The 27,181-nt window shown below is 44.0% G+C and overlaps 1 protein-coding gene across 6 annotated transcripts in view; it reads left to right on the top strand.

The window, feature by feature from the left end:
- The window catches only part of ATP2B4 (ATPase plasma membrane Ca2+ transporting 4), a 104,352-nt gene extending 92,562 nt beyond the window's left edge, over positions 1-11,790 (top strand). For 3 of the 6 annotated variants that reach the window (XM_053605550.1, XM_053605548.1, XM_053605549.1), the window contains one exon: positions 7,227-11,790. In XM_053605550.1, coding sequence (XP_053461525.1) covers positions 7,227-7,538 — 312 coding nt within the window. In that variant the 3' untranslated portion in view covers positions 7,539-11,790. Of the gene's footprint in view, positions 1-1,024; positions 1,206-7,226 lie in introns of all 6 variants that reach the window. The other 3 variants (XM_053605552.1, XM_053605551.1, XM_053605553.1) reach the window with 2 other exon arrangements.
- The last annotated feature ends 15,391 nt before the right edge of the window (positions 11,791-27,181 follow it).

Below are 27,181 nucleotides of genomic sequence, written 5' to 3'. Positions count from 1 at the left end.
ATTGCTAATACATTGACCCTTGGCAGTAGGCAGGTGAATATTTCTGAGATTATTCTACCAGATCCACGAAGGATAAAGGGAATTCCTTTTGATTTGTTCCTTGTTACTTAGGGGTCAGGGATAGAGGTGGCAGATTTGATTGAAGCCCCGGATCAGGACCATTGCTGGAAAATGAATGGCATTAATTACCTCTGTCCCAGAGAAGTAACACACTGAAAACCAGAGACTGCTTGTTTAGCTTAGATCTGCTGCTGCTCTCCACTACCACAGCCAGCTAAAAGCTCTTCCTCCGCCTCCTCCCTCAGCCTAGTGGCTGAGTTATTCTTGGCATGTCTGCCATACGTTTCAGGCTCTCCAGTACATTAATGTGGCTAGCCACATTCTCTTTGATGGGCCTGGCCACTAGATCATTGAGCTGCCTTCTCAAGGGCCTTGCCCACTTCAGCTGAAGGAAAGAATATCTCAGAGAAAATACCCTAAAGAGGATGAGCCCAGCAACTCAGGGTCCAGGGGCCTTCAAGGCTACCTATACTACACTGCCCTGTTTTTTTTTCTTTAAACGATAAGATGTTTTCAGAGTATAGGTTAAAATCAGGAATAAGCTGCTACTCCCTGTCTAGCTGTTTTAGCTCAAACTTTGATCTGGATCCAGAAATTAACCCTAAACATTTCATGGCTTCTCGGGAAGCTTTATAAATAGAGGTAGCTGTGTAACTCGCAAACACCCTCCCAGGTTAAATGGGAAGAGAAAACTGGATTTTGGCTGGGTGATGGGACTCCACGGCAAATTGTTCCCTAAATGAAGTGTGATAATGCAATTAACCTTTTTTTTCTCCCTTCTCCTCACCATTGCTTTGTGTGTGAGGGAATCTCTCTCTTGTTTTCTATCTTGCTTGCTTTCTACCTCCTATCCCCTTTTCCCAGCTACTTCTATCCCCCTTCCCAAACCCTCTAAGACTCTCCCCTCCTCTATCTTTCCCTCTAACTATAGAGCAAAGCTGTCTCACTCTCTGATTCTTTGCAGATCGACGTAGTTAACACATTCCAGTCGGGAGCCTCTCTTAAGGGAGTCCTAAGGCGACAGAACATGAGTCATCACCTTGATGTAAAAATTGTTCCTAGCTCATCCTATGTAGCAGTTGCACCAGTCAAATCTTCCCCCAGCACTGCTGTTGCTGCTGCTGTTTCATCTCCTACTATGGGCAGTGAGTGACAGTCTATTATGATGCATGATTTGCTAAAATGACCACAAGAGAGCACGTGGCATCCACTTTAACCAACCATGGTTGTCTTTTCCTTTTGGTTTTTCCCTTTAATCTTTTTGACTTAAGGGAAGAAAAGACAAAAATCCCACTATAAAACCAGGCTGTGTGCCCTTTTATTTTTTTAATTTAGAAAAGCTATTAAACCATATCTATTTTGAAGACAATAATCCTGTTTCCCAATTGTTCTTCTGCATTGCTTGTTCCTCCCTTTTCTTGGGTTTTGTTTTGTTGTGCTTTGCCTTGTTTTTTGCTTTGTTTGGGTATGTCGTTGCTGTTCCTCTCCTCTCCTCTCCTCCTACTCCTTTAAGTCTAAAATCTACCTCGCAAGCTTAGATTGAGATTAGGCTAAATGGAAACCCAGGAACTCTCTTTACAAGGGGGCAAGTTTGGAATCTCCTGAAGAAAGATGTGAAGAGCGCTAATGTGTCCCTGGGTTTTTTTTACTAATGGACCTGTCATGATGGATCCAATATCGGGCCGAGCATGGTGGCTCAGGCCTATAATCCTAGCACTCTGGGAGGTCACAATGGGTGAATCGCTTGAGCTCACAGGTTCGAGACCAGTCTGAACAAGAGTGAGACCCCATCTCTACTAAAAATAGAAAAATCCAGCTGGGTATTATGGCAGGCGCCTGTAGTCCCAGCTACTCAGAAGGCTGAGCCAAGAGAATCGCTTGAACCCAAGAGTTTGAGGTTGCTGTGAGCTATGATGCTAGGCCACTCTACCCAGACCAACAGAGTGAGACTCTGTCTTAAAAAAAACAAAAGAGAGAGAGAGAAATAGAGCTAATATTGAACTTGATCAATAGTAATAGTCCCTGTCACATGACTTTTTTTAATAAATAATAATAATAATAGTCTTTTGATGACTCCTCTATTGTTGGCTGCCAATATTAGCATACCCATAAAAGTTGCAGCTGGCTGTGAAGAAAATAAGGTAGTTCAGTTCAAATGTGCAGGGCTGAACATCCTCATTGTTACCTTTTTCAATGACTTTAAACCACACTCTGTTTTAAGAATTAGCTAATTCTCGGGGCGGCGCCTGTGGCTCAGTCAGTAAGACGCCAGCCCCATATACCAAGGGTGGCGGGTTCAAACCCGGCCCAGCCAAATTGCAAAAAACCAAAAAATAGCCGGGCGTTGTGGCGGGCGCCTGTAGTCCCAGCTACTTGGGAGGCTGAGGCAAGAGAATCGCTTAAGCCCAGGAGTTGGAGGTTGCTGTGAACTGTGTGAGGCCACGGCACTCTACCGAGGGCCATAAAGTGAGACTCTGTCTCTACAAAAAAAGAAAAAAAAAGAATTAGCTAATTCAGGCTCAACACCTGTAGCTCAAGTGGCTAAGGCGCCAGCCACATACACCAGAGCTGGTGGGTTCAAATCCAGGCTGGGCCTGCCAAACAACAATGACAACTGTAGTCTCAGCTACTTGGAAAGCAGAGGCAAGAGAATCGCTTAAGCCCAGGAGTTGGAGGTTGCTGTGAGCTGTGACGCCACAGCACTCTACCGAGGGTGACAAAATGAGACTCTGTCTCAAAAAAAAAATAGAATCTTTTTCTCAGCCAGCTTTTCAATTGGAATGCTATCAACTCTCAACCTAAAATCTGGCATTCCCATTGGTAGATTATTGGATTCTTGTTAATGCTTATGCCTTCCTATCCCTGGTCCTTTTACCTTCCCCAAATGGGACCCAGAAAGGAGTGAGAAGGCACCCAGCTCTTTGCTGATAGTGCTATTAAGGTAGGAAAAACGTTTCTCCATATTAAAGATGTTATAGACGTCAAGTATCTGAGTGCATAATCAATTCCTTCCTCCCTCACTCTCAACCCAACCTCTCAACCCTGGGGCAGGGGTAAAGAAAGAGCAGTTGCATTATCTGTGGTTCACATGATTGTGAGCTGTGTAGGTTGACCAGACTTAGATTTGTTTTGTCTTTTTAGCCACCATAAGTGTTCTGATATGAAGTATGGGACATAGGGCTTGGTATATAGATACAGACTATTTCTTCAGACCCAAAGGCATATAATAAAGAACTAAGTAAGTCTTGCCCTACAAATATGCAAGAGACTCTCACTCTGGTCCTTCTGTGTTCCTGTTTTAATTCCTTTTTTCTTCTCATTTTGCCAGCCCCTCTAGCTAGTTCCTGGTTTTTTTTAAATATCCCTTTCTGGCAGGAAGGGTTAGTGTCAGATGCCCCAGTGGTATCATAGTAGAAAGAGGCTAAACAGAAGACTGAGCCCAATGGGCCCTTGTAGAGGAGCTGATAGAAGCTATGCTGCAAATCCTCAGCCTCAAAGGCTGGAAGTTCAGAGAGGCCACATCTGCTCTTTCTCCAGCTGTGCCTTCTTTGTAGGAAGGTTCTGGACCTATAAGTTATAGTCATGCATTTAAAAACCCTCTTTCCCATTCCAGATCTCCAAATGAATTCAACTATTTGTTTAACCATCATTACACAGACCTCTAAGATTTCCCTGAATGGGAAGGCCCTAATCCTTGTCTTCCCTACCTTCTGAAAAGAGGGCAGAAAACTACAGAATCCCAGCTGAGGAAATGGAGACTTTGGCTACCCTCTCATTGAGCTCCAGGGAGTAGCCTTTAGTATTCCTACCTAATCTAAGGTCCAGCCTGGTTGGAGCTCCAGAGTCACAAAAAAGAGTTGCCCTTCAATCAGCCTTTTCTACCAATACAACAGGGGTCCTAGAAGAGACATTTTTCAGAGGTTCTGAAAAACAACAAACTTGGAGGGAAGGGTTGATAGGTGACTGGGGAGTACTTGAAGTTTTCACCACACCTGCTTCACTGGCCCTGACTCGTCCCCATATCCTGCTTATGCACCAGGCCCCATGCTATAAGAAGGGAAGATGCCAGCCCTGGGGTGGATTGGTGGTGATGTTGTGTGGTTGTTCATTAGCATGTGTGAGGCTAGTGTTGGTGCTGAGGAGCATTCTGGCACAGCCCCATGCCCTCTACTTGCTCACCCTTCTCTCCACCCACTAGGCCAGGTGGTGCTCCCAAGCTCTCTGACTCCTCCTCACTTGAGCTTCCCTTACAGGTGGCTGGTTTCCCTTTAGATTCCAGAAGTCCTGCAGTCTAGCTGGATGACTGTTCCTTGTACCCCCCCAAAGAAGGCTTCCCTATTTTTTCCATCTACCCATCCTCAATTCACTTTTATCTCCCTTATTGTTTACCTATAACATACCATTGGTCACCCCAACAGGTGAGAGAAAAAGCCAGCAAACAGGTTTCCAGACCCTCACTCCAACACCAGTTGTTAAAAACATGTTTTCTATAATGGATGCCACATATCATTGTTTCAATAAAGCACTCAATGGAATAGAAGCAGGAAGTTTGAAAATCACTCATGCTAAAGATTGGGGGATGAAAGTACCTTCTGTCCTCTGGGACTGATTAGAAATTTTGATAGCCCAAGAGCAGATCAAAAGTATATGCTGCCTTTGATGGGTGGGATGGCTTTGGACCCATCCCTTGGCCAGTAACAGTATCTGTACCAGGGCTCATGTAGAAGGCATTGAGTTTAGGCTCACTTAGACTGAGTTGCCTCGCCCTGAGATTTGATGTAGATCGATGAAAACTTGGGACCTCCTGAAGACCATATGGAGCCTCCCTTCCATCTGATCTCACCTAGATGTGGAGCAAAGGCAACAGGACAGGTGAAAGTCACATATCAGATAGTCAAATAGGAATCACAGAAGGATGGAAAAGTAGATCCTCACTTTCTGTTCAGTATAGTGAGTGCATAGCCAGGCTCCTGGACTCTTCTTAGCTGAAGTGTTGAGATGATACTACTGAGTAGCAAGGAGTTGCCTTTTAAACTCTGAACACCCTCAGTCCCTCAGTCCTGGGTGGGTCTGCAGGCTGTGGGAGAGTGAGGCAACATAAGGAAGGCCTTAACCAGCACAGGCATAACCTTCTCCAGAGAAAAGAGACTAACAGGACTTACGGTGAGCCTTCTTTGCATAGTATTTTTAAAGTTTTCATACAGTGGTAAAAAAACCCTGGGGCAGGTGATCCAACCAGTTTATTTGGCTGACTCTGTGTGCTCTGCTGTCAAATTCTTGCCTCTTCCCCCAGGAACATATTTTTTGCTTAAACAGCAGAGGAATGAAAAACATGTCCTACCCCAACCTTCATCACTCCTCCCTACCCCAGTCTCACCACAACAATTTCTCCTGCATTACTCCCATTTCTTTCCTGGGGAAAGAATTTTTGGATAAGACTAGGCTCAGCTACCTCCCAACAACTGAAAACTGTCTTCCAACCATTTACCTTTCTACCGACCTCTCCAACCTCTTGGAGATCTGACCCTTTCCTCCTACCCCAATTCTACCAACCCAGGTTCTAAGCCACACTTCTGAGAGACCTACAGTTCAAACAAGCAGAGCTGCCAAAAGAGCCAGTACTTAGGGCGGTGCCTGTGGCTCAATGAGTAGTGCACCGGCCCCATATGCCGGAGGTGGCAGGTTCAAAAAAAAAAAAAACTGCAACAAGACTCTGTCTCAAAAAAAAAAAGAGCCAGTACTTATGATTAAGCAAAGGCTGTTCACAGGGATCAATTATTTCTTTTCTTTTTTTTTTTCTTATGGTAGAGACAGAGTCTCATTTTATCACCCTCAGTAGAGTGCTATGGTGTCACAGCTCACAGCAACCTCCAACTCCTGGGCTTAGGCTATTCTCTTGCCTCAGCCTCCCGAGTAGCTGGGACTACAGGCGCCCACCACAACACCCAGCTATTTTTTTGTTGCAGTTTGGCCGGGGCTGGGTTTGAACCCACTACCCTCGGTATATGGGGCCAGTGCCCTACTCACTGAGCCACAGGTGCCGCCCAGGGATCAATTATTTCTTACCAGTTTTTTCCTCTTGATCTTGAATTGACTGAATCCCTTCTTTTAATAGAACAAAGACTTTGATACAGGGCAATGCATTTCCCTTTGCCCAGTAAAACTGCAAATTGTTTCCTTTTTTCTAACTTCTTCATCTACCCCATCAGAAAGGCCACTTTTTTGTAACACTGCCTCCTGAATTAGGTTTCTCTCCTGGGTCCCTTCCTTTCCCTACTCTCTTCTTCCCTACAAGATCATGTTCCTCTTCACAATTTGGAAACAGCTGGAGAAAGTGGCATCCCTGGGCACTGTTGCTATGCATCAGAGACGTGGCCCTTGCATTTGAGTTGTGAGAACCAAGTCTTCTCTCAGTAGGCAGGAGGAAGGCATCTTTTGACACTTGTGTTTTATCCACATCTTCTAGGGGAGGGAAAGGAGTGGAGTTCTGCATTCTTGACACAATGGCGATTGTGGGCTGTAAATATATGCATGTCTCGTGAAAGGGCATATTATTAAATTGAAGAGTTTTAAGTCCCTGCATGCTGCTGACACAAATGAAGATTGGTCTGTCTGCCTGGCTGCACAGTATTCGTGATCACATACACGTATCACCCAATGTGTATTAAGTACAGATTGGTATAGTCTGGCTCTTTGAGGGCTTTAAAAAGATAACTAAACTTCAATGTATAGTTTTTCCACTCCACATTCACAAATGTTTGGCCTCAACACAGAAATCCACATGTTGGAATCATCTTTTTAAGTCTGGCTATTAATTTGCACAATGTTCCAATGTCCTTGCCCTCCATCTAAAAGAACTAATGAAATTTCTTGTTTTCTGTTTCATTTTAAGAGTGGATTGTTTGGGAATGCTAACTTTGCTTTGGGTTTGGAAACATCCTAGATGTTTGCCATCACTCACCCCACCCTACCCCAGTGCTTGAAATCTGAGCCATGGATGTCTCTAGTGGCCCATGATCTCTTCTTACCTGTTTGTTTTGAGTTGTTGATCAGTTGTGTTTTGTACGTTGGGTTTTGTTTCTCTCCTCAAACCACCAGTTCCTTGTTCTGCTGGCTAATTCTCACCTCCCTATTTTCTCATCCTCCTTTTCCTTTCCCTGGTATAGATCAAGGTGGTCAAAGCGTTCCATAGTTCCCTCCACGAAAGCATTCAGAAACCCAAAAGCCAAAACTCCATCCACAACTTCATGATCCACCCTGAATTCGCCATAGATGAGGAGTTGCCACGAACACCACTGCTGGATGAGCAAGAGGAAAATAATCTTGACAAGGTTTCTAAGGGGACTGGGGTGCTCCTGTTGGATGGTGAGGTCACGCTAAATGCCAACAAAAACAACAACGCGGTGGATTGCAACCAAGTGCACATTGTTGCCTCCCACTCGGACAGCCCTCTACACAGCCTGGAGACATCAGTTTGAATTTTCACTCTCTGTCTCCCATCCCTACTTTCTCTATTTCTTTTATCATCCGTTCCATCTGTAAGACGATGATGGAACTTTTTTCATGGTCATGTCAGCTGCTCCCAAGTGTGTGTGAACTCCCACCTGACCGTGAAGAGACAAGAACGTGGACCTACAAGGATTTCAACTTAAGCTTGAGTTGGGGTTTGTAGCAGGACCCAGTCAAACCCCAGGCAAGGTAATGGCAGAATCTCTTCCTGCGTATATCAGTTGTATCATTTTTAAAGAAATGACAACAATCCTCTTGGCATCATCCCAACCTAAACTCTCCCACTGTGTTCATGGGTGACATATGTCACCATCTCTGACTTCTGGATTTTAGTTTAATTCTGTTGGTCTTTGCTGTTTATAAACTGAGTTGAGGATTCAGAGAGAGACAAATATCGCCAACTGAAATTTGCTGAGTAGGGATGGAATGTGTAAAATCAGCCAATAGTGTGATTGTTTTTATAACAATTTCTCCCGTTTTGAAAACTTACACCTATAGGCCTCTAGTTCTTTCTGCCCTCCCAGTCAAACCTCCCCCAGGTTCCTTTGGCCTTTTGTATCCTTGTCTTCCTTTCCTTAGCTCTTTTTTTTTTTTTTTTTTAATTTTAGTTATTAAAAAAATGGAAAGGACATGGATAAACTTCGACCATTCTCCTTTTTGGCCCCCAGAGACCTTTTGATTTAGTTCTAGAATCAGACAGGTTTCCTTGCTAACGGGGTCCTTTTGAAACAATGAAGAGCTGGCAAGGATGTTTCTCTTGCTGCCTGGTTACGTTCTGCTTTTAAACTGCCATCTTGTCAGGTGTGGGTGATGTTTAAGTGCCAGGGAGATCGGCCGTGGCCATGAAGATCACATATGTGTGGTATGTAGTCTTTGCCACAAACTTGAGCTTTCTCCTGTTTCTAAAGTGGTGGCAGAAGAATGAACTGGGTATGACCCTGCCTCCTTACCAAACTTGGATAGTGAGGACCAGAAGCTGGCAAGGCTAGCACAGGACAGATTGTCAAAGTGGACTCCTGTGGGTCCTCACTGGGGTAACCACTGCTTTCAAAGCCATCTGCTAAGGCTCTTCCAGGGCAGCACGTGATTGTGAGAACAGTGTTGAGAAGCCTTGGGAGAGGCTCAAGAACCATTCTAGCATGGTCTGAGAAAACCTTCCTTCAGGGACCAGAAATCTTGAGCTTAGGTTCCTGCGTACCAGCTTTGACATACTCTTCAGTCTCTAAATCTACTCTTTGCTGTGCCCCACAACTTGTCCAGTCTCTGGGAAGGTCCCAACCTTTCTCAAATATTCTGATTTTGAAAATACGCATTCAAAGTGGGAGGCCCCCCGTGACATCTTGCTGACTTAAAGGAGCAAAATAGCCCCCTGAAGAGGCCCCCTTCCTCCTTCCACATGTCCCACTTGAGCCCCTCTCCAGCCATGTGCTCCAGCTGCTGCCCAGCAAAGCCCTGTGCCTTCTTCCCTAAACACTGCCCAAAGCATCCCCTTCCCAACTGCCTCTCAGGAGTTGGGGACTTTGCTAGGACCTTTCTTTAAGTGTTCCTTACTAGGACAAGGTAGCGCCACATTTGCAGGAGCTCCATTTTTATCCCTGCTGATGTTGACATAGGGGCTAACTCATGACTCGGACTCCTGTCTCTCCTCTTTCTAGAGGGACGGGAGTCAAGAGGGGGGCTTGAGGCTCTTCTGAACTGCCAAATTTCCATGTGTAAGAGGAAGGTGGCCTGATCCACTCAACCTTTTCTTCTCAATCCCTTCTCCCTCCCTCCTTTCACCGGAGCTGTCCAAGGCAGGAAATGTAAAGAAACAATACCCCCTACACATCCCCATTACTACATAATCCATCATTGTAGGGAACAGGACAACAAATTTGATTTGGGTTTTGTAAAGCTTACGTGCTTCAGCAGTTTTTTCTATGTCTTACAAATACTCATGGTGGGGGGGACACAGCTCACCCAAGGTGTTAGGTGTTCACATATATATTCATTAACTACAGAAGAAGATTTAATTCTATCAAATCTTTTATTACCTCAGATCATTTTGAAAAGCAAGCCAATACCCAGCTTTGAAGGCTATTTTGCTATGCCTGTTCCCAAAAGACTCTCACGGTGCCTGACAGGTTACTCTTGAGGGCTTGTGTGTACTTTTTTAAAGTCAACGGTTTTTTTTTGTGTGTGTGTGTTCTAGTTTCCATAGTAGGAGAGAAAATATAGAAATATATGCAAAAATTTATAGTTTTCTTTAGATCAGAAATTGATATTTTCAAGTCAGCCATATGTACTTTGTTTAAAGGATTTCAAATAAAGTGCCGTCATGTAACCCTGTGGAAGGGGGCACATAACCAGCTGTTTGACATGACAGGTGACTTAGTATATTTGTAACTGGTTTTAAAACCAATATGCCATACTTCCTTTTTCCAAACAGCCATCTTTATACTTAGGGGAAAACAATTTGTTGGGTTCTAGATTTTTTAAGACAAATTTTGTTGACATGGAATTAAGTAAGTTTAAGTGTTTACGTGCATATGGTTTTTTTTTTATATAGGTTTTTCTCTATTCAGTTTCAGTGATCCAACTGGCAGTGAGTAAATATGGCATAAGTTAATAATGCTTCTCCCCAAAATGGTGCTTTGGATTTGAAAAGGGCCTGCTGGAGAAAGGGAGAACATATTATCCTAGATTCCTCTCTTGATAAACCTAGGAAAACAGAGAGTAAACTGTGTATAGGACAGAAAACTCCCAGCAAGAAGGGACACAGCTGTCAGGGAATGAATGTGCACCCCTGTACCCTGTCCCACCCCCACATGGAAATGTTATAGACGTGATCTATAACCAGTGATCAGGATCAGGGGCCTCGGTTGAATTTATGTTTCTTGAAAACTATCTGGCAGAGTAGTACCAAAGACATTAATATCTCCTGGTCTGTAAAGATACTCTAAATTGGAGTTTGCATTTTTTTATGGTTTTCAACTTCCTGTTTCTCCTGGAGTTTTCTATTAGTGAGTTTTTTTGCAAGGATCTGATTTGTGACTCCTTCTCTCCCCTGGGAAGATTTTGTGCAATATATTAGATAGGGGACAGAACGCTAAATAGAAAAAGCAATGGCTGATTCTAGCCTTGCATGACCATCTTGGGGCTAGGTCCTCCCCATGGGTGTCTTCTGTCCTCCAAAATGCCTCTCCTATCCCTAAAGATGTTAACCGAGAGACCACCTAGAAGTCCCTCTGGACACTTGTGGATTCTTCAGGGTCTGAGTTTCTTCTTTCCCTTGAGCTTCAGCGGGGAGGGTTTGCGCAGTTAAATCTAAGTGATTACCTCACTGCCGAAAAACCAGAGAGGGGTGGCATACTCACATGTGCCCAGAAACCTCTAAATGCATCCCTTCCTTTCTTTCCCTTGCCTTACAACTGAAGCAGTCCATGATACCATCACAATATACACCCCCCCTCACCTTTCATATCTAGGGACCACCCTACTGCATTCGTGAGGGTGGGCACTTAAAACACCTGCTATGCTTAAGCCATTCCATCCTCTTCCTCAAAATAGACCAGACACCCTTCCACTTAGCTTGGCGCCAGTCCGTTTGCCTTCCCTTCCCTGCTGTTAGGCCTGCTGTTCCCTTTCCTCTCGATTAGGAGAGATGGAGGGAGATGAGCTCCCTGTGACGGAATTGGCCTTTGGTTCACGTTTTCTCCCCATATGTATATATGCCATATGTGAATATGCCATATGTATGTGCCAACAAATCTACGTTGTTCTTTTCAGATCAGCACGCAGATAGGACTTTTGAGTTTCTTCTTCCTCTCTTCGGTAACTAGTATAACAAGCACTGGTATTTTTGTACAAAAAGGAAAAACAAACAAAACAAAAGATTGACTGTTGCGGTCTGCATGACATAAACAAACCATTGGTGATATCAAAGCAATGTGTACCCCAGTGTGTGTTGCCATAATTTGCAATTCAGCTTAACAGTGCACCCAGATCTGTATTTGCATTCTGATATTATTTAAGCTCTATGTACAATGTTTTGCATGTATTTATATGGTTCTTCGGGAAAAAATTATATAAACTGGCAAATCTGAAATTCAAATGTGTTGTTTCACTGAGACGGAGAGGAGTTTTAAAAGGGATAATTTTTTGGAACCAATAAAGCTTTTTGCTGATGAACAGAAACCAACACTGCCGTGCACTGAGAATAAACACCCATGCCCACTTGTATCTGTGATGTCCTCGATGCGTCTCCACTTTTGGGTGATGCCATTGGTTGTTGAAATTGAGAAGGGAACCACAGCCGTGTCCAGACCTGTCTGAACAAGCATAGAAGTCCGCCCCTCGCTGCCCCTAGCGTGCTTCCCTCCTGGTTGCCAATTTCATTCCCTTGTAGTTACAAGCTTTGCTCTCTGCCCGCCTTGGTTAGACTCCACAATCCAGGAGCTGGAGCTTTGGGAGGAAAAGAAAGAGGCAGTCTTGGCAATCCTTTCCATTTTCTTTTCTTAATTTGTTTTTTCAACAAAATGCCTTTTGGACTTTATATTAGCTGCTTTTCCCTCTGGGGTTTTCCACTATTCCCTGCCCTTCCCTGAAGCTGTTTTTTAATTGTTCCATTCGTTAGGTCTCTTACTGGACTGACCAGTTTCAAGTCAAAATAGCTTCCTATTCTAAGCTCTCACATCTCAGACACTTCCTTCCTCTTACAACTCTCATCCAGGTGCAAAACCTATTCTCTCTCTTTTTTTTGTTTTTTTTTTTGTTTTTTTTTTGAGACAAAGCCTCAAGCTATCACCCTGGGTAGAGTGCTGTGGCATCAGAGTTCACAGCCACCTCAAACTCCTGGGCATAAGTGATTCTCTTGCCTCAGCCTCCCAAGTAGCTGGGACTACAGGCACCTGCCACAACACCTGGCTATTTTTTGGTTGTAGTTGTCATGTTGTTTGGCAGGCCCGGGCTGGGTTCAAACCCACCAGCTCTGGTGTATGTGGATGGTGCCTTAGCCCCTTGAGCTACAAGCGCCACCCCACCCACCCATTCTCTTTTTTTTTTTTTTTTTTTGAGATAGAGCCTCAAGCTGTTGCCTGGGTAGAGTACTGTAGCTTCACAGCTCACAGCAACCTCTCAACTCCTGGGCTCAAGCAATTCTCCTGCCTCAGCCTCCCAAGTAGCTGGGACTACAGGTGCCTGCCACAAGGCCCAGCTATTTTTTTTTTTTGGTTGTAGCCATCATTTTTATTTGGTGGGCCCAGGCTGAATTCGAACCCGCCAACTCAGGTGTTTGTAGCTGGCACCAAGGCCCCCATTCTCTTTTTTTTTTTTTTGTAGAGACAGAGTCTCACTTTATGGCCCTCGGTAGAGTGCCATGGCATCACACAGGTCACAGCAACCTCCAACTCCTGGGCCTAAGCGATTCCCTTGCCTCAGCCTCCCGAGTAGCTGGGACTACAGGCGCCCCCGTTCTCTTTTAAAACACCACAGGGCCTCTGCGCCTGTGGCTGAAGCAGCTAAGGCTAAGGCGCCAGCCACATACCCCTGAGCTGGCAGGTTCGAATCCAGCCCAGGCCCACCAAACAACAATGACAGCTACAACCAAAAAATAGCTGGGTGTTGTGGCGGACACCTATAGTCCCAGCTACTTGGGAGTTAGAGGTTGCTGTGAGCTGTGATGCCACAGCACTCTACCCAGGGCGACAACTTGAGGCTCTGTCAAAAAAAAAACCACAGGGAGAAAGGGATCTTGCCCACTCCCCCAAGTTTCTTTAGGAAAACTAGGGTGAAGAACAGCCCAAACTCTCTTGGCTATTTAATAAGCTACTTCTGAAGGAGGAACCAGGCTTGGTTGAAAAAAACGTCCTTGGGCGGCACCTATGGCTCAGTCGGTAAGGCGCCAGCCCCATATACCGAGGGTGGCGGGTTCAAACCCGGCCCCGGCCAAACTGCAACAAAAAAATAGTCGAGCGTTGTGGCAGGCGCCTGTAGTCCCAGCTACTCGGGAGGCTGAGGCAAGAGAATCGCTTAAGCCCAGGAGTTGGAGGTTGCTGTGAGCTGTGTGAGGCCACGGCACTCTACCAAGGGCCATAAAGTGAGACTCTGTCTCTACCAAAAAAAAAAAAAAACTTCCTTGATCTGAGGTCTGTTTTTTTTTTTTTCTTGGAGACAGAGTCTCACTCTCTCTCCAGACAAGTAGAGTGCAGTGGCATCATCATAGCTCACCACAACCTAAAACTTCTGGGCTCGGGCGGCGCCTGTGGCTCAGTTGGTAAGGCGCCGGCCCCATATCCCGAGGGTGGCGGGTTCAAACCCGGCCCCGGCCAAACTGCAACCAAAAAATGGCCGGGCGTTGTGGTGGGAGCCTGTAGTCCTGGGGGCTCGGGAGGCTGAGGCAAGAGAATCACTTAGGCCCAGGAGTTGGAGGTTGCTGTGAGCTGTGTGGGGCCACGGCACTCTACCGAGGACCATGGAGTGAGACTCTGTCTCTACAAAAAAAAAAAAAAACTTCTGGGCTCAAGCGATCCTCCAACTTCATCCTCCCAAGTAGCTGGGACTAAAGGTGCCTGCCACCATGGCTAGCTAATTTTTTCTATTTTTGGTAGAGACAGGGTCTTGCTCTTGCTCAGGCTAGTCTCAAACTCTTGACCTTAAGTGAGCCTCCTGATTCTGGCTTCAGCCTCCCAGAATGCTAAGATTATAGGAATGAGCCACCACACCCACCAGTGATCTGAGGTTTTATTCCCCCTCTTCTTGCCTGCCCCAGGTTGCCTTCCACAGATATGAACACACAACCCACTTAAAATAAGGGCTAGGCTGGGCGTGGTAATATGCGCCTACAGTCCCAGCTATAGGGAGTATCCCTTGAGTCCAGGAGATTGAGGCTATATTGCACTGTAATCATGCCTGTGAATAGCTACAGCACTCCAACCTGCTTATATAGTAAGACCCTGTCTCAAAAAAGTAAAATAAAGATTGGGAAATAAATAATAATCTAACAAACAAAAATAAAAATACATTTAAAAATAGGGGCTGGGGCTTGTTTGATAAAAGGAGTCATAAAGTAGTCACAAAACAGAACTAAAGTGTTTTTTTTTCCCATTATAAGTTCCCTGCTAAATACCCTTGCTAAAAAGGATGCAACATATACACCCACTGTAGAGTCCTTTGTAAAGCTTAAAGCTTGGCCCTACATTTCCCCTTACACCCTTATCTTTTTGGGAGGGCAGGAGCTAAATCTGCCTCTCTGCCATGCCAGAGGATCTTTTTTTTTGAGACAGAGTCTCAAGCTGTTGTCCTGGGTAGAGTGCTGTGGCGTCACAGCTCATAGCAACTTCAAGTTGTCCTCTTGCCTCAGTTTTTCTGTTTTTAGTAGAGATGGGGTCTTGCTTTTGCTCAAGCTGGCCTCCAACTCGTGAGCTCAAGCAATCCCCCCGCCTTGACCTCCCAGAATACTAGGATGACAGGCGTGAGCCACTGCACCTGGCCTATGCCAGAGGATCTTAAGGATCCACATCTCCTAACCCCCGTGTGCTATAAGGAGTGGTGAAAAATGAACCTCTGAAGAACTGTTTTGCCTAAAACCGCCATATCCTAACACAGTGGTTAAAAAGATCTAAAGACCAGCTCAGTTCTTTGAACCCAGGTTACTGTATGGAAAAGAGCATGTTTTGTTCTTCCATCTTTCTCCCTCTCCCCAGTTCTAGAAAAGGATAATTTCTTTGTTCTCCATCTTTTGTATTATGAGTATCCCCTTCTCAGTGACCACATGCTCTCCCCTGTGGTCACTGGATTGATTTGACGCTATCTACCAAGCCCGCCTGGTTCCCTCCCAAAGTACAGGACCAGGTCACTCCCAGACTTACTCTGTGGCACACCCAAAGAATATAACTCATTGGGACCAGGGAGATTGTTACCAGCGCTGGACCTGAGTCTGTTAGGACATGACATTCTTGTCACTGCGAGCAGGAAGGACACTGAAAATAGTTGTCTTTCATCAACAAATAATTTTGAAACTCTGTTGTAAATAAAACATGTTACTATCTCTGTGTGGTGTCATTAACATCCACTGTGAACCTAAAACACAAGAGGTTATAATAACCTGCTAGATGTATGGGCCAGGAAGCTTTTAGCTTAAAAAGTAGTAGCTTATAGGTTCTGGCCTGGCCTGTGTCCTGCTGTGGAACCAATCATAAAAAAGTCTTTACTTCTCTAAAACATTTTGCAGGTAATTCCTCCCTGGCCTGGCACCACTTCCCTGTCTTCAGAAGACACATGCCTTGAAGCAGCAGTTGCTTTAGAATGGCCTCTCACTGCCTTCTGCAAAGAGGCTGGTGTCAAACCCAGAGCGCCATCTCACATTTGCTTACAGTGAGAATTTGAACCATCCACATATTTGGAAAGCCAAATTACAGTCAGAAATTTATCTTCTGCTCAGGAATAGAAGGCAGGGCAAGTACTTGAACTGTCTCAGTGTCTGGTGCCATTACACTCACGGGATATATCTGTCTCTAAGATAGACCTGGGCTCTGTGTTCAAGCTCAGGCACCATTGGTTTTTCTGATGTCCTTTGTTCTAGAGGCGACATAGACTGCCTCCATTTAGCACATTGTTTTCTAAATACAGCACTATTAATTAGGTTAAGCTGGCTGGGTGCCGTGGCTCCAAGAGAGTGGATTGCTTGAGCTCAGGAGTTCCAGACCAGACTAAGCAAGAGTGAGACACCATCTCTACTAAAAATAGAAAAAACTTCTAGCCATAGGTGTTGTGGCTACTCAGGAGGCTGAGACAAGAGGATTGCTTGAGCCCGAGAGTTTGAAGTTGCTGTGAAGTATGATGCCACGGCACTCTACCCAGGGCAACAGAGTGAGATTCTGTCTCCAAAATTAAAAAACAGTTTTTGGCAAAGTAAGAACTCAGAAATCAAAGGACAGAACCTAACCTCCACACTGATGCAAAAGATAAAACTAAGCAATGGACTCTCACCAAATAAGACGAATAGAATACTACCACACTTATCAATTATCTCAATAAATGTTAATGGCTTGAATTCCCCACTGAAGAGACATAGATTGGCTGACTGGATTAAAAAACACAAGCCATCCATTTGCTGTCTGCAAGAAACACACCTGGCTTCAAAAGACAAATTAAAGCTCCGAGTCAAGGGTTGGAAGACAATTTTTCAGGCAAATGGAATTCAGAAGAAAAGAGGAGTTGCAATCTTATTTTCAGATACATGTGGATTTAAAGCAACTAAAGTCAAAAAAGACAAAGATGGTCACTTTATATTGGTCAAGGGAAAACTACAACAAGAAGACATTTCAATTCTAAATATTTATGCACCCAATTTAAATGCTCCCAGATTCTTGAAGCAGACCTTACTCAGTCTGAGCAATATGATATCTGATAATACCATCATAACAGGGGACTTTAACACACCTCTTACAGACCTGGACAGATCCTCTAAACAGAAATTAAACAAAGATGTAAGAGATTTAAATGAGACCCTAGAACAATTATGCTTGATAGACGTATATAGAACACTCCACCCCAAAGATAAAGAATATACATTCTTCTCATCACCCCATGGAACATTCTCCAAAATTGATCATATCCTGGGACACAAAACAAATATCAACAGAATCAAAAGAATTGAAATTTTACCTTGTATCTTCTCAGACCATAAGGCACTAAAGGTGGAACTCAACTCTAACAAAAATGCTCAACCCCACCCAAAGGCATGGAAATTAAACAATCTTCTGTTGAATAAAAGATGGGTGAAGGAAGAAATAAAACAGGAAATCATTAACTTCCTTGAGCATAACAACAATGAAGACACAAGCTACCAAAACCTGTGGGATACTGCAAAAGCAGTTTTGAGAGGAAAATTCATCGCTTTAGATGCCTACATTCGAAAAACAGAAAGAGAGCACATCAACAATCTCACAAGAGATCTTATGGAATTGGAAAAAGAAGAACAATCTAAGCCTAAACTCAGTAGAAGAAAAGAAATCTCCAAAATCAAATCAGAGATCAATGAAATTGAAAACAAAAGAATCATTCAGAAAATTAATGAAACAAGGAGTTGGTTTTTTGAAAAAATAAATAAAATAGATAAACCATTGGCCAGACTAACTAGAAATAGAAAAGTAAAATCTCTAATAACCTCAATCAGAAACGATAAAGGGGAAATAACAACTGATCCTACAGAGATACAAGAGATCATCTCTGAATACTACCAGAAACTCTATGCCCAGAAATTTGACAATGTGAAGGAAATGGATCAATATTTGGAATCACACCCTCTCCCTAAACTTAGCCAGGAAGAAATAGACCTCCTGAACAGACCAATTTCAAGCACTGAGATCAAAGAAACAATAAAAAAGCTTCCAACTAAAAAATGCCCTGGTCCAGATGGCTTCACTCCAGAATTCTATCAAACCTTCAAGGATGAGCTTATTCCTGTACTGCAGAAATTATTCCAAAAAACTGAGGAAGAAGGAATCTTCCCCAACACATTCTATGAAGCAAACACCACCCTGATACCAAAACCAGGAAAAGACCCAAGCAAAAAGGAGAATTTCAGACCAATCTCACTCATGAATATAGATGGAAAAATTCTCAACAAAATCCTAGCCAATAGATTACAGCTTATCATCAAAAAAGTCATTCATCATGATCAAGTAGGCTTCATCCCAGGGATGCAAGGCTGGTTTAACATACGCAAGTCCATAAACGTTATCCACCATATTAACAGAGGCAAAAATAAAGATCATATGATCCTCTCAATAGATGCAGAAAAAGCATTTGATAAAATCCAGCATCCTTTTCTAATTAGAACACTGAAGAGTATAGGCATAGGTGGCACATTTCTAAAACTGATTGAAGCTATCTATGACAAACCCACAGCCAATATTTTACTGAATGGAGTAAAACTGAAAGCTTTTCCTCTTAGAACTGGAACCAGACAAGGTTGTCCTCTGTCACCTTTACTATTCAACATAGTGCTGGAAGTTCTAGCCAATACAATTAGGCAAGACAAGGAAATAAAGGGAATCCAAATGGGAGCAGAGGAGGTCAAACTCTCCCTCTTTGCTGACGACATGATCTTATACTTAGAGAACCCCAGAGACTCAACCACAAGACTCCTAGAAGTCATCAAAAAATACAGTAATGTTTCAGGATATAAAATCAATGTCCACAAGTCAGTAGCCTTTGTATACACCAATAACAGTCAAGATGAGAAGCTAATTAAGGACACAACTCCCTTCACCATAGTTTCAAAGAAAATGAAATACCTAGGAATATACCTAACGAAGGAGGTGAAGGACCTCTATAAAGAAAACTATGAAATCCTCAGAAAGGAAATAGCAGAGGATATTAACAAATGGAAGTACATACCATGCTCATGGATGGGAAGAATTAACATTGTTAAAATGTCTATACTTCCCAAAGCAATCTACCTATTCAATGCCATTCCTATCAAAGTACCTACATCGTACTTTCAAGATTTGGAAAAAATGATTCTGCGTTTTGTATGGAACCGGAAAAAACCCCGTATAGCTAAGGCAGTTCTTAGTAACAAAAATAAAGCTGGGGGCATCAGCATACCAGATTTTAGTCTGTACTACAAAGCCATAGTGGTCAAGACAGCATGGTACTGGCACAAAAATAGAGACATAGACACTTGGAATCGAATTCAACACCAAGAAATGAAACTAACATCTTACAACCACCTAATCTTTGATAAACCAAACAAGAACTTACCTTGGGGGAAAGACTCCCTATTCAATAAATGGTGTTGGGAGAACTGGATGTCTACATGTAAAAGACTGAAACTGGACCCACACCTTTCCCCACTCACAAAAATTGATTCAAGATGGATAAAGGATTTAAACTTAAGGCATAAAACAATAAAAATCCTCCAAGAAAGCATAGGAAAAACACTGGAAGATATTGGCCTGGGGGAAGACTTCATGAAGAAGACTGCCATGGCAATTGCAACAACAACAAAAATAAACAAATGGGACTTCATTAAACTGAAAAGCTTCTGTACAGCTAAGGACACAATAACCAAAGCAAAGAGACAACCTACACAATGGGAAAGGATATTTGCATATTTTCAGTCAGACAAAAGCTTGATAACCAGGATCTATAGAGAACTCAAATTAATCCACATGAAAAAAGCCAACAATCCCTTATATCAATGGGCAAGAGACATGAATAGAACTTTCTCTAAAGACGACAGACGAATGGCTAACAAACACATGAAAAAATGTTCATCATCTCTATGTATTAGAGAAATGCAAATCAAAACAACCCTGAGATACCATCTAACCCCAGTGAGAATGGCCCACATCACAAAATCTCAAAACTGCAGATGCTGGCGTGGATGTGGAGAGAAGGGAACACTTTTACACTGCTGGTGGGACTGCAAACTAGTACAACCTTTCTGGAAGGAAGTATGGAGAAACCTCAAAGCACTCAACCTAGACCTCCCATTCGATCCTGCAATCCCATTACTGGGCATCTACCCAGAAGGAAAAAAATCCTTTTATCATAAGGACACTTGTACTAGACTGTTTATTGCAGCTCAATTTACCATTGCCAAAATGTGGAAACAGCCTAAATGCCCACCAACCCAGGAATGGATTAACAAGCTGTGGTATATGTATACCATGGAATACTATTCAGCCATTAAAAAAAATGGAGACTTTACATCTTTCGTATTAACCTGGATGGACGTGGAAGACATTATTCTTAGTAAAGCATCACAAAAATGGAGAAGCATGAATCCTATGTACTCAATCTTGATATGAGGACAATTAATGACAATTAAGGTTATGGGGGGGGAAGCAGAAAGAGGGATGGAGGGAGGAGGGTGGGGCCTTGGTGTGTGTCACACTTTATGGGGGCAAGACATGATTGCAAGAGAGACTTTACCTAACAATTGCAATCAGTGTAACTGGCTTATTGTACCCTCAATGAATCCCCAACAATAAAAAAAAATAAAAAACAGTTTTTGGCTTCCCAATCAATTGTAGCTTTAAAAAAAAAAAAAACCTTAAAAACACTGTGAACTAAAGTCCCTGTCAGCTCTGAAATGCTATGATTCTAATTTAAAAATTGGACAGGCGCAGTGGCTCAAGCCTGTAATCCTAGCACTCTGGGAGATAGATTTCCTGAGCTCAGGAGTTTGAGACCAGCCTGAACCACAGTGAGACTCATCTCTAAAAATAGCCGGGCATTGTGGCAAGTGCCTGTAGTCCAGTTACTTAGGAGGCTAAGGCAAGAAAATCATTTGAGGGCGGCGCCTGTGGCTCAAGGGGTAGGGCGCCGGTCCCATATGCCGGAGGTGGCAGGTTCAAACCCAGCCCCGGCCAAAACCCAAAAAAAAAAAAAAAAAGAGAAAAAGAAAATCATTTGAGCCCAAGAGTTTGAGGTTGCTGTGAGCTATGAAACCAGAGCACTCTACAAGGAGAGACTCTGTCTCTAAAAAATAAATAAATAAATAAATAAAAATCAAATAATTAGTGCTGAAATGATCCAAAGTTGGGCGGCAATGTAACATTAAGTCATGTGTTTAAATATACAAGCAAGCCTAATTTGGATCCTGTCTCAGTTATCTCCCATTGTAATTATCTGTGTATATACAAATATAATAAAACTTAGTGATTGCTGTCCACTACAATCACCTGGCTGATTCTGTAGTGGCTGTTACCTAGCTGATTCTGCAGTGGAATAATAATCTTTTTTTTTTTTTTTGAGACAGAGTCTCAGTATGTCGCCCCTGATAGAGGGCTGTGGCATCACAGCTCATAGCAACCTCAAACTCTTGGGCTCAAGCAATCCTCCTGCCTCATCCTCCCTATTAGCTGGGACTACAAGCACCTGTCACAACGCCTGGCTATTTGTTTGTTGTTCTTTAGCAGGCCCAGGCCGGGTTCAAACCCACCAGCCTGGTGCATGTGGCCAGCACCCTAACCACTGAGCTACGAACATCGAGCCAGACTAATAAGCTTATTCTTTAGAATTTGTTGTAGAAAGAGCACTAGTTGGAAAATCCAGCAATCTAGCCCAACAATACGGCCTAAAATGAGAGAGGAGAAGCAAGCTGTCTCATTTGAGGTGTGGTGGAAAGTGCCTGGTCTGGGAATCCTGACCCTGCTACAAGTGTTTGACCTAAGGATCTTTCCAACTCTGACACACTTTTTTTGTTTGTTTGTTTGTTTGAGACAGAGTCTCACTATGTCTCCCTCAGTAGAGTGCTGTGATGTCACAGCTCACAGCAACCTCAAACTCCTGGGCTTAAGCGATTATCTTGCCTTAGCCTCCCAAGTAGCTGAGACTAAAGGTGCCCACCACAACACCCGGCTATTTTTTGTTATTGTTGTTGCTGTTGCTGTTGAAGTTGTCATTGTTGTTTAGCAGACCCGGGCCAGGTTCACACCCTCCAGCCCCAGTGTATGTGGCCAGCGCCCTAACCACTGAGCTACAGGCGCCGAGCCACCAACTCTGACACTCTTGCCAATCTTGCTCTCATGTCTCATTGCTATTAATAACCATTGGAGAAAGTCTAAATGGGATTGCTTTATCTCCCCTGGAATGTAGCTTTATTGTTTGTATAACAAACACTATTGCATACTTGGACATGCGCGGGCAGGCTTTGCGCAGGCTCAGCGACTGGGACCTGCAACAAAGACAATTGCTCCCACATCCTTAACATGCAAGGAAGATGTTTCTTTTTCTTTCTTTTTTTTTTTTTTTTTTTTTGAGACAGAGTCTCAAGCTGTCACCCTGGGTAGAGTGCTGTGGTATCACAGCTCACAGCAACCTCATACTCTTGGGCTTAAGCAATTCTCTTGCCTCAGCCTCCCAAGTAGCTGGGACTACAGGCAACCATCATAACACCCAGCTACTTTGTTGTTGTTGTTGTTGTTGTTGTTGTTGTTGTTGTTGTTGTTCCAGTTGTCATTGTTTGGCAGGCCCGGGCTGGATTCGAACCTGCCAGCTCTGGTATATATGGCTGGCATCCTAGCCACTAAGCTACAGGCACCGAGCCTCTTTTTGTTTCTAAATCAAATCCAGCTCTGAACTAGCTTGCACTCACCAAGATTTAGGAAAGGTCTCTCTCTTTTTTCTTTTTTTTTTTTTTTCAGACACAGCCTCACTCTGTTTCCCTGGGTTGAGTACCATGGCATCACAGCTCACAGCAACCTCACAATCTTGGACTCAAGTGATCCTCCTTTTTTTTTTTCTTTTTTTTCCTTTTGAGACAGAGTCTCACTTTGTCACCCTCAGTAGAATGCCATGGTGTCATAGCTCACAGCAACCTCAAACTCTTGGGCTCAAGCAATTCTCTTGCCTCTGCCTCCCAAGTAGCTGGGACTACAGTTGCCTACCACAATGCCCTATTTTTTTTTTTTTTTTTTTTTTTGTGGTTTTTGGCCGGGGCTGGGTTTGAACCCGCCACCTCCGGCATATGGGACCGGCGCCCTACTCCTTGAGCCACAGGCGCCGCCCAATGCCCTATTTTTTTTTAGAGTCAGTGGGTCTTTCCGTGGTTCAGGCTGCTCTCGAACCTGTGAGCTCAGGCAATCCAACCACCTGGGCTCCCAGAGTGCTAGGATTACAGGCGTGAGCTTCTTGTCTCAGCTTCCCAAGTAGCTGGGACTACAGGTGCCTGCCACATGCCTGGCTATTTTAGACAGTGTCTCGCTCTTGCTAAGGCTGGTCTCAAACTCCTGACCTCAGGCAATCCACCCACCTCAGCCTTTCATCTCTCAGTCATCTTTTGTGGTCTGGTCTCCTCCCCTTGATTGACAATATCAATGAGTGATATTGGTCACTCATTCGTTTAACGAGTATTTATTGTGCCACACACTGTTGCAAGCACTGGGGATAAATAAAACAAGGTCTCTGACCTCTCCGAATTTATGGAGGAGTGACAAAATAAACAAGTAAATATATAATAGCATGTCAAATGGTGACAAGGAACAGGGAGAAAAGTAAGGTTGGGTAAAAGGGTGGAAAGAGCACCAAATGTGAGTATAGAGTGGTCAGGGAGCATCTCTCTGATAAAGAGACATTTCTAAAGAGACCAGGAAGAAGCAAAAGTCAGCTATTTCAATACTCAGGGGAAAGGAACTCTGGGCAAAGGGTACAGAGGCCCTGAGGCACGAGATTTGTTTGAGGACATGCAAGGGGATGGGGAGTTAGAATTGAGTAACTATGGCTCAGCGCCAGTAGCTCAAGCTGCTAAGGCACCAGCCACATACACCAGAGCTGATGGTTCGAATCCAGCCCAAGTCTGCCAAACAACAATGACAACTACAACCAAAAAATAGCCGGGCGTTGTGGTGGGTGCCTATAGTCCCAGCTACTTGGGAGGCTGAGGCAAGAGAATCGCTTAAGCCCAGGAGTTGGAGGTTGCTGTGAGCTGTGATGCCACAGCACTCTACCCAGGTGACAACTTGAGACTCTGTATCAGAAAAAAAAAAGGAAAAAAATTGAGTAACTAGCCACAGGCAATGATAAGATTGGCCTTCATGAAATGGGAATTCACTGGAGGATTTTAACCAAGGACTGCAATTATCTATTTTACAGTTTAGTGGGGGTAATGCTAGTTATTAAGTGTGGCTGCAATCTAGGGGAAAAATGGAAGAACATATGCTACATGGAGGCCTAGCCTACTGCTAAGGGTACAGGTAGATCTAAGCCCCATTTTCATGCTATTGTCCTATGATACACAAAAGAGAAAAAAGAAAATGCTTATTCAAAAAAATAATAATTAGCCAGGCGTGGCAGCTCACCCCTGTAATCCTAGCACTATGGGAGGCCAACGCAGGTGGATGGCCTGAGCTCCAGAGTTCCAGACCAACCTGAGCAAGAGCAAGACTCTGTCTCTAAAAATAGCCAGGTAGGCTGGGTGAGGTGGCTCATGCTTACAATCCCAGCACTTTGAGAGCCTGAGGTGGGCGGATCACCTGAGCTCACGAGTTTGAGACCAGCCTGAGCCAGAGGGAGACCCTGCCACCCCCCATCTCTAAAAATAGCCAGGCGCTGTGGCAGGTGCCTGTAGTCCCAGTTACTCCAGAGACTGAGGGAAGAGAATCACTTGAGCCCAAGAGTTTGAGGTTGCTGTGAGCTATGATGTCAGAGTACTCGATCAAGGGCAACCAAATGAGACTCTGTCTCAAAAAAATAAAATAGCCTGGTGTTGTGGTATAGTCCCAGCTACTCAGGAGAATGAGGCAAGAGGATCAATTGAATCCAAGAACTTGAGGCTGCTGTGAGTTATGATGCCATGACACTCTACCAAGGGCTACAAAGTGAGACTCTATCTCAAAAGTAATAATAATAATAATTACATGAAGTTATATTGCACCTCCTTAGCCTATTCAGAACACCCTGGTCAATGAAATATCACCCTGGTTAGTGAGTGAAATATTCTACTCACTCAAGAAGGGCACAGAAAAAAAAAAAAACTCATGACTTGATTTGTGCCTTCCCTGTTCTGGCCCCCAACTCCTGTTGCCACATCCAAGTCCACTGTCTGGCCCCCAGGCAGGCTTTCTGCCTACCTGATCTCCACTGAGACATGCTGTGCCCCATCTAATGTGACAACCCACCCTGCCTTCTCTGCTGAGGAGCCACCTTCTTCCTGAAGAATCACCCCAGGGGTCTAGGGTCAGAAATCTTTTAGTCTTGGAGAAGAGATTGCCAGCTCACTCATGGCCAAGGCTGAGGGAAGGCTTGGGGCTGTTAACAGGCATTTGCTCATCCAGACACACTTCATGGCCACCTCTGCTCTGCAGCTGTCCAGCTGGTAGGTCTCAAGGGACATTGCAGAGATTGACAAACAGAGAATTTTTTTTTTTTTTTTTTTATTGTTGGGGATTCGTTGAGGGTACAATAAGCCAGGTTACACTGATTGCAATTGTTAGGTAAAGTCCCTCTTGCAATCATGTCTTGCCCCCATAAAGTGTGACACACACCAAGGCCCCCCCCCTCCCTCTTTCTGACAAACAGAGAATTTCTAAAGAACCAAGGAGTCAAGGCCAGCTCTGCTCTCAGGGCGTCAGTCTTAAGGAAAGAGTCCTCTTATCTGCTAGCAATGCCAACTGCCCTCGTCCATTAGGGCTTTGCCCCTCCCCATTAGGGCTTTGCCTCTGGTGGAATAGAGACTTGCACTAGTCTGGACCATGTTCTCACTTCCAAATACTCCTCACTCTTCACAAGGATCTTGGACGGAGTAGGAGCAGGAAGTAGAGAATGGAGAGAAATGTTTCTGTACCTTCTAAATCTTTCTGTCCTAATATTGCTCTCTCACAACCTTAACTTACAAGGAAGGTATTTGCTGCCTTTGTTCTGTTTCAGACTTGTCTGGACTGGAGAGGAGGCCTCCAGGATACAGGCAAATAAATAAAGAAAGTTGGGTGGGGGGATTCACCATTAAGGCTTCCTGTGTCATCTTAACATGGCTGTCTCAGCCCCCAAAACTCCAAAAACAAGGTCTGGTTGGGGTTGTCTTTTCACACAGGATAATTTTTGCCTTTTTATTTTTTTGGCCCATTATACCCCTACTATTTTTTAGTATAAAAAGCTTCAGCTTGTGGGGGCAAGACATGATTGCAAGAGGGACTTTACCTAACAATTGCAATCAGTGTAACTGGCTTATTGTACCCTCAATGAATCCCCAACAATAAAAAAATAAATAAATAAATAAATAAAAAATAAAAAAAAAAAGCTTCAGCTTGGGGCAGTGCCTATGACTCAAAGGAGTAGGGCACTGGCCCCATATGCCGGAGGTGGTGGGTTCAAACCCAGCCCCTGCCAGAAACTGCAAAAAAAAAAAAAAAAAAAAAAATCTTTAGCTAACAACTTTGTAGAACAAAGGAGACCAAACGCAAGACCGTAGTTGCCCTCCCTGCGAAGGAAGAGCAGAGTGGGGTTTGGTCTTTTATCTTTGATGATTACACAGCAGGTAAAAAAAAAAAAAAAAAAACTAGCTACCGATTGTTTTCTCCATTCTGTCACAAATTCACAGTAGCAAGACCTAGGAGCATGTCTCAGAGGCCCCAGTTAACTCTTAGGTCAGACAGTGTGCTCAATCCTCAGGAGGCAATAAATAAAATACAGTCCCTGTTCTCAAGGGCTTGAAAGCCTACTTTGGAGAGACAGACATCCCCCCCAGCAAATTGAGGGATATTCTCACAAAGTTGCAAGCACAATGCTATGGGGGCACAGAAGTAGAAAACCAAGGTCTCGGAAGTGGAAGGCTCACAGAGGTAGTAGTGTTTCAGGAAGACGAGGCCCAATAGAGAGAAGGAACACGCAAACACTGTTTGAAAGAGGAAGAGCTGTATTCCAGCAGGCAGAGCAATGGCAGACCAGAGTCTGAAATGGCTCAGTCTTCTCTTTTTTATCTCCAGTCAAAAATTCTGGCCCACAGGTGCCATTGAGAATGGTCAGTTTGAATCAAGCTGGAGAAGCAGGCTCAGGCTTTTACAGAACCGTGGGCTTTTACAGAAGTGGAAGCAAGTTTTAGTTTCCAGGTCCCAGGAAGTTAAGTTTCTACAAATTCCTGACAGCTAAGTCACCACAGGGAGGACCTTGCAGATGTATGCTT

The sequence above is a fragment of the Nycticebus coucang genome, chromosome 10 (assembly GCF_027406575.1).
Source record: "Nycticebus coucang isolate mNycCou1 chromosome 10, mNycCou1.pri, whole genome shotgun sequence".
NCBI classification, from domain to species: Eukaryota; Metazoa; Chordata; class Mammalia; order Primates; family Lorisidae; genus Nycticebus; species Nycticebus coucang.
This window is presented reverse-complemented; position numbering and strand designations above follow the sequence as displayed.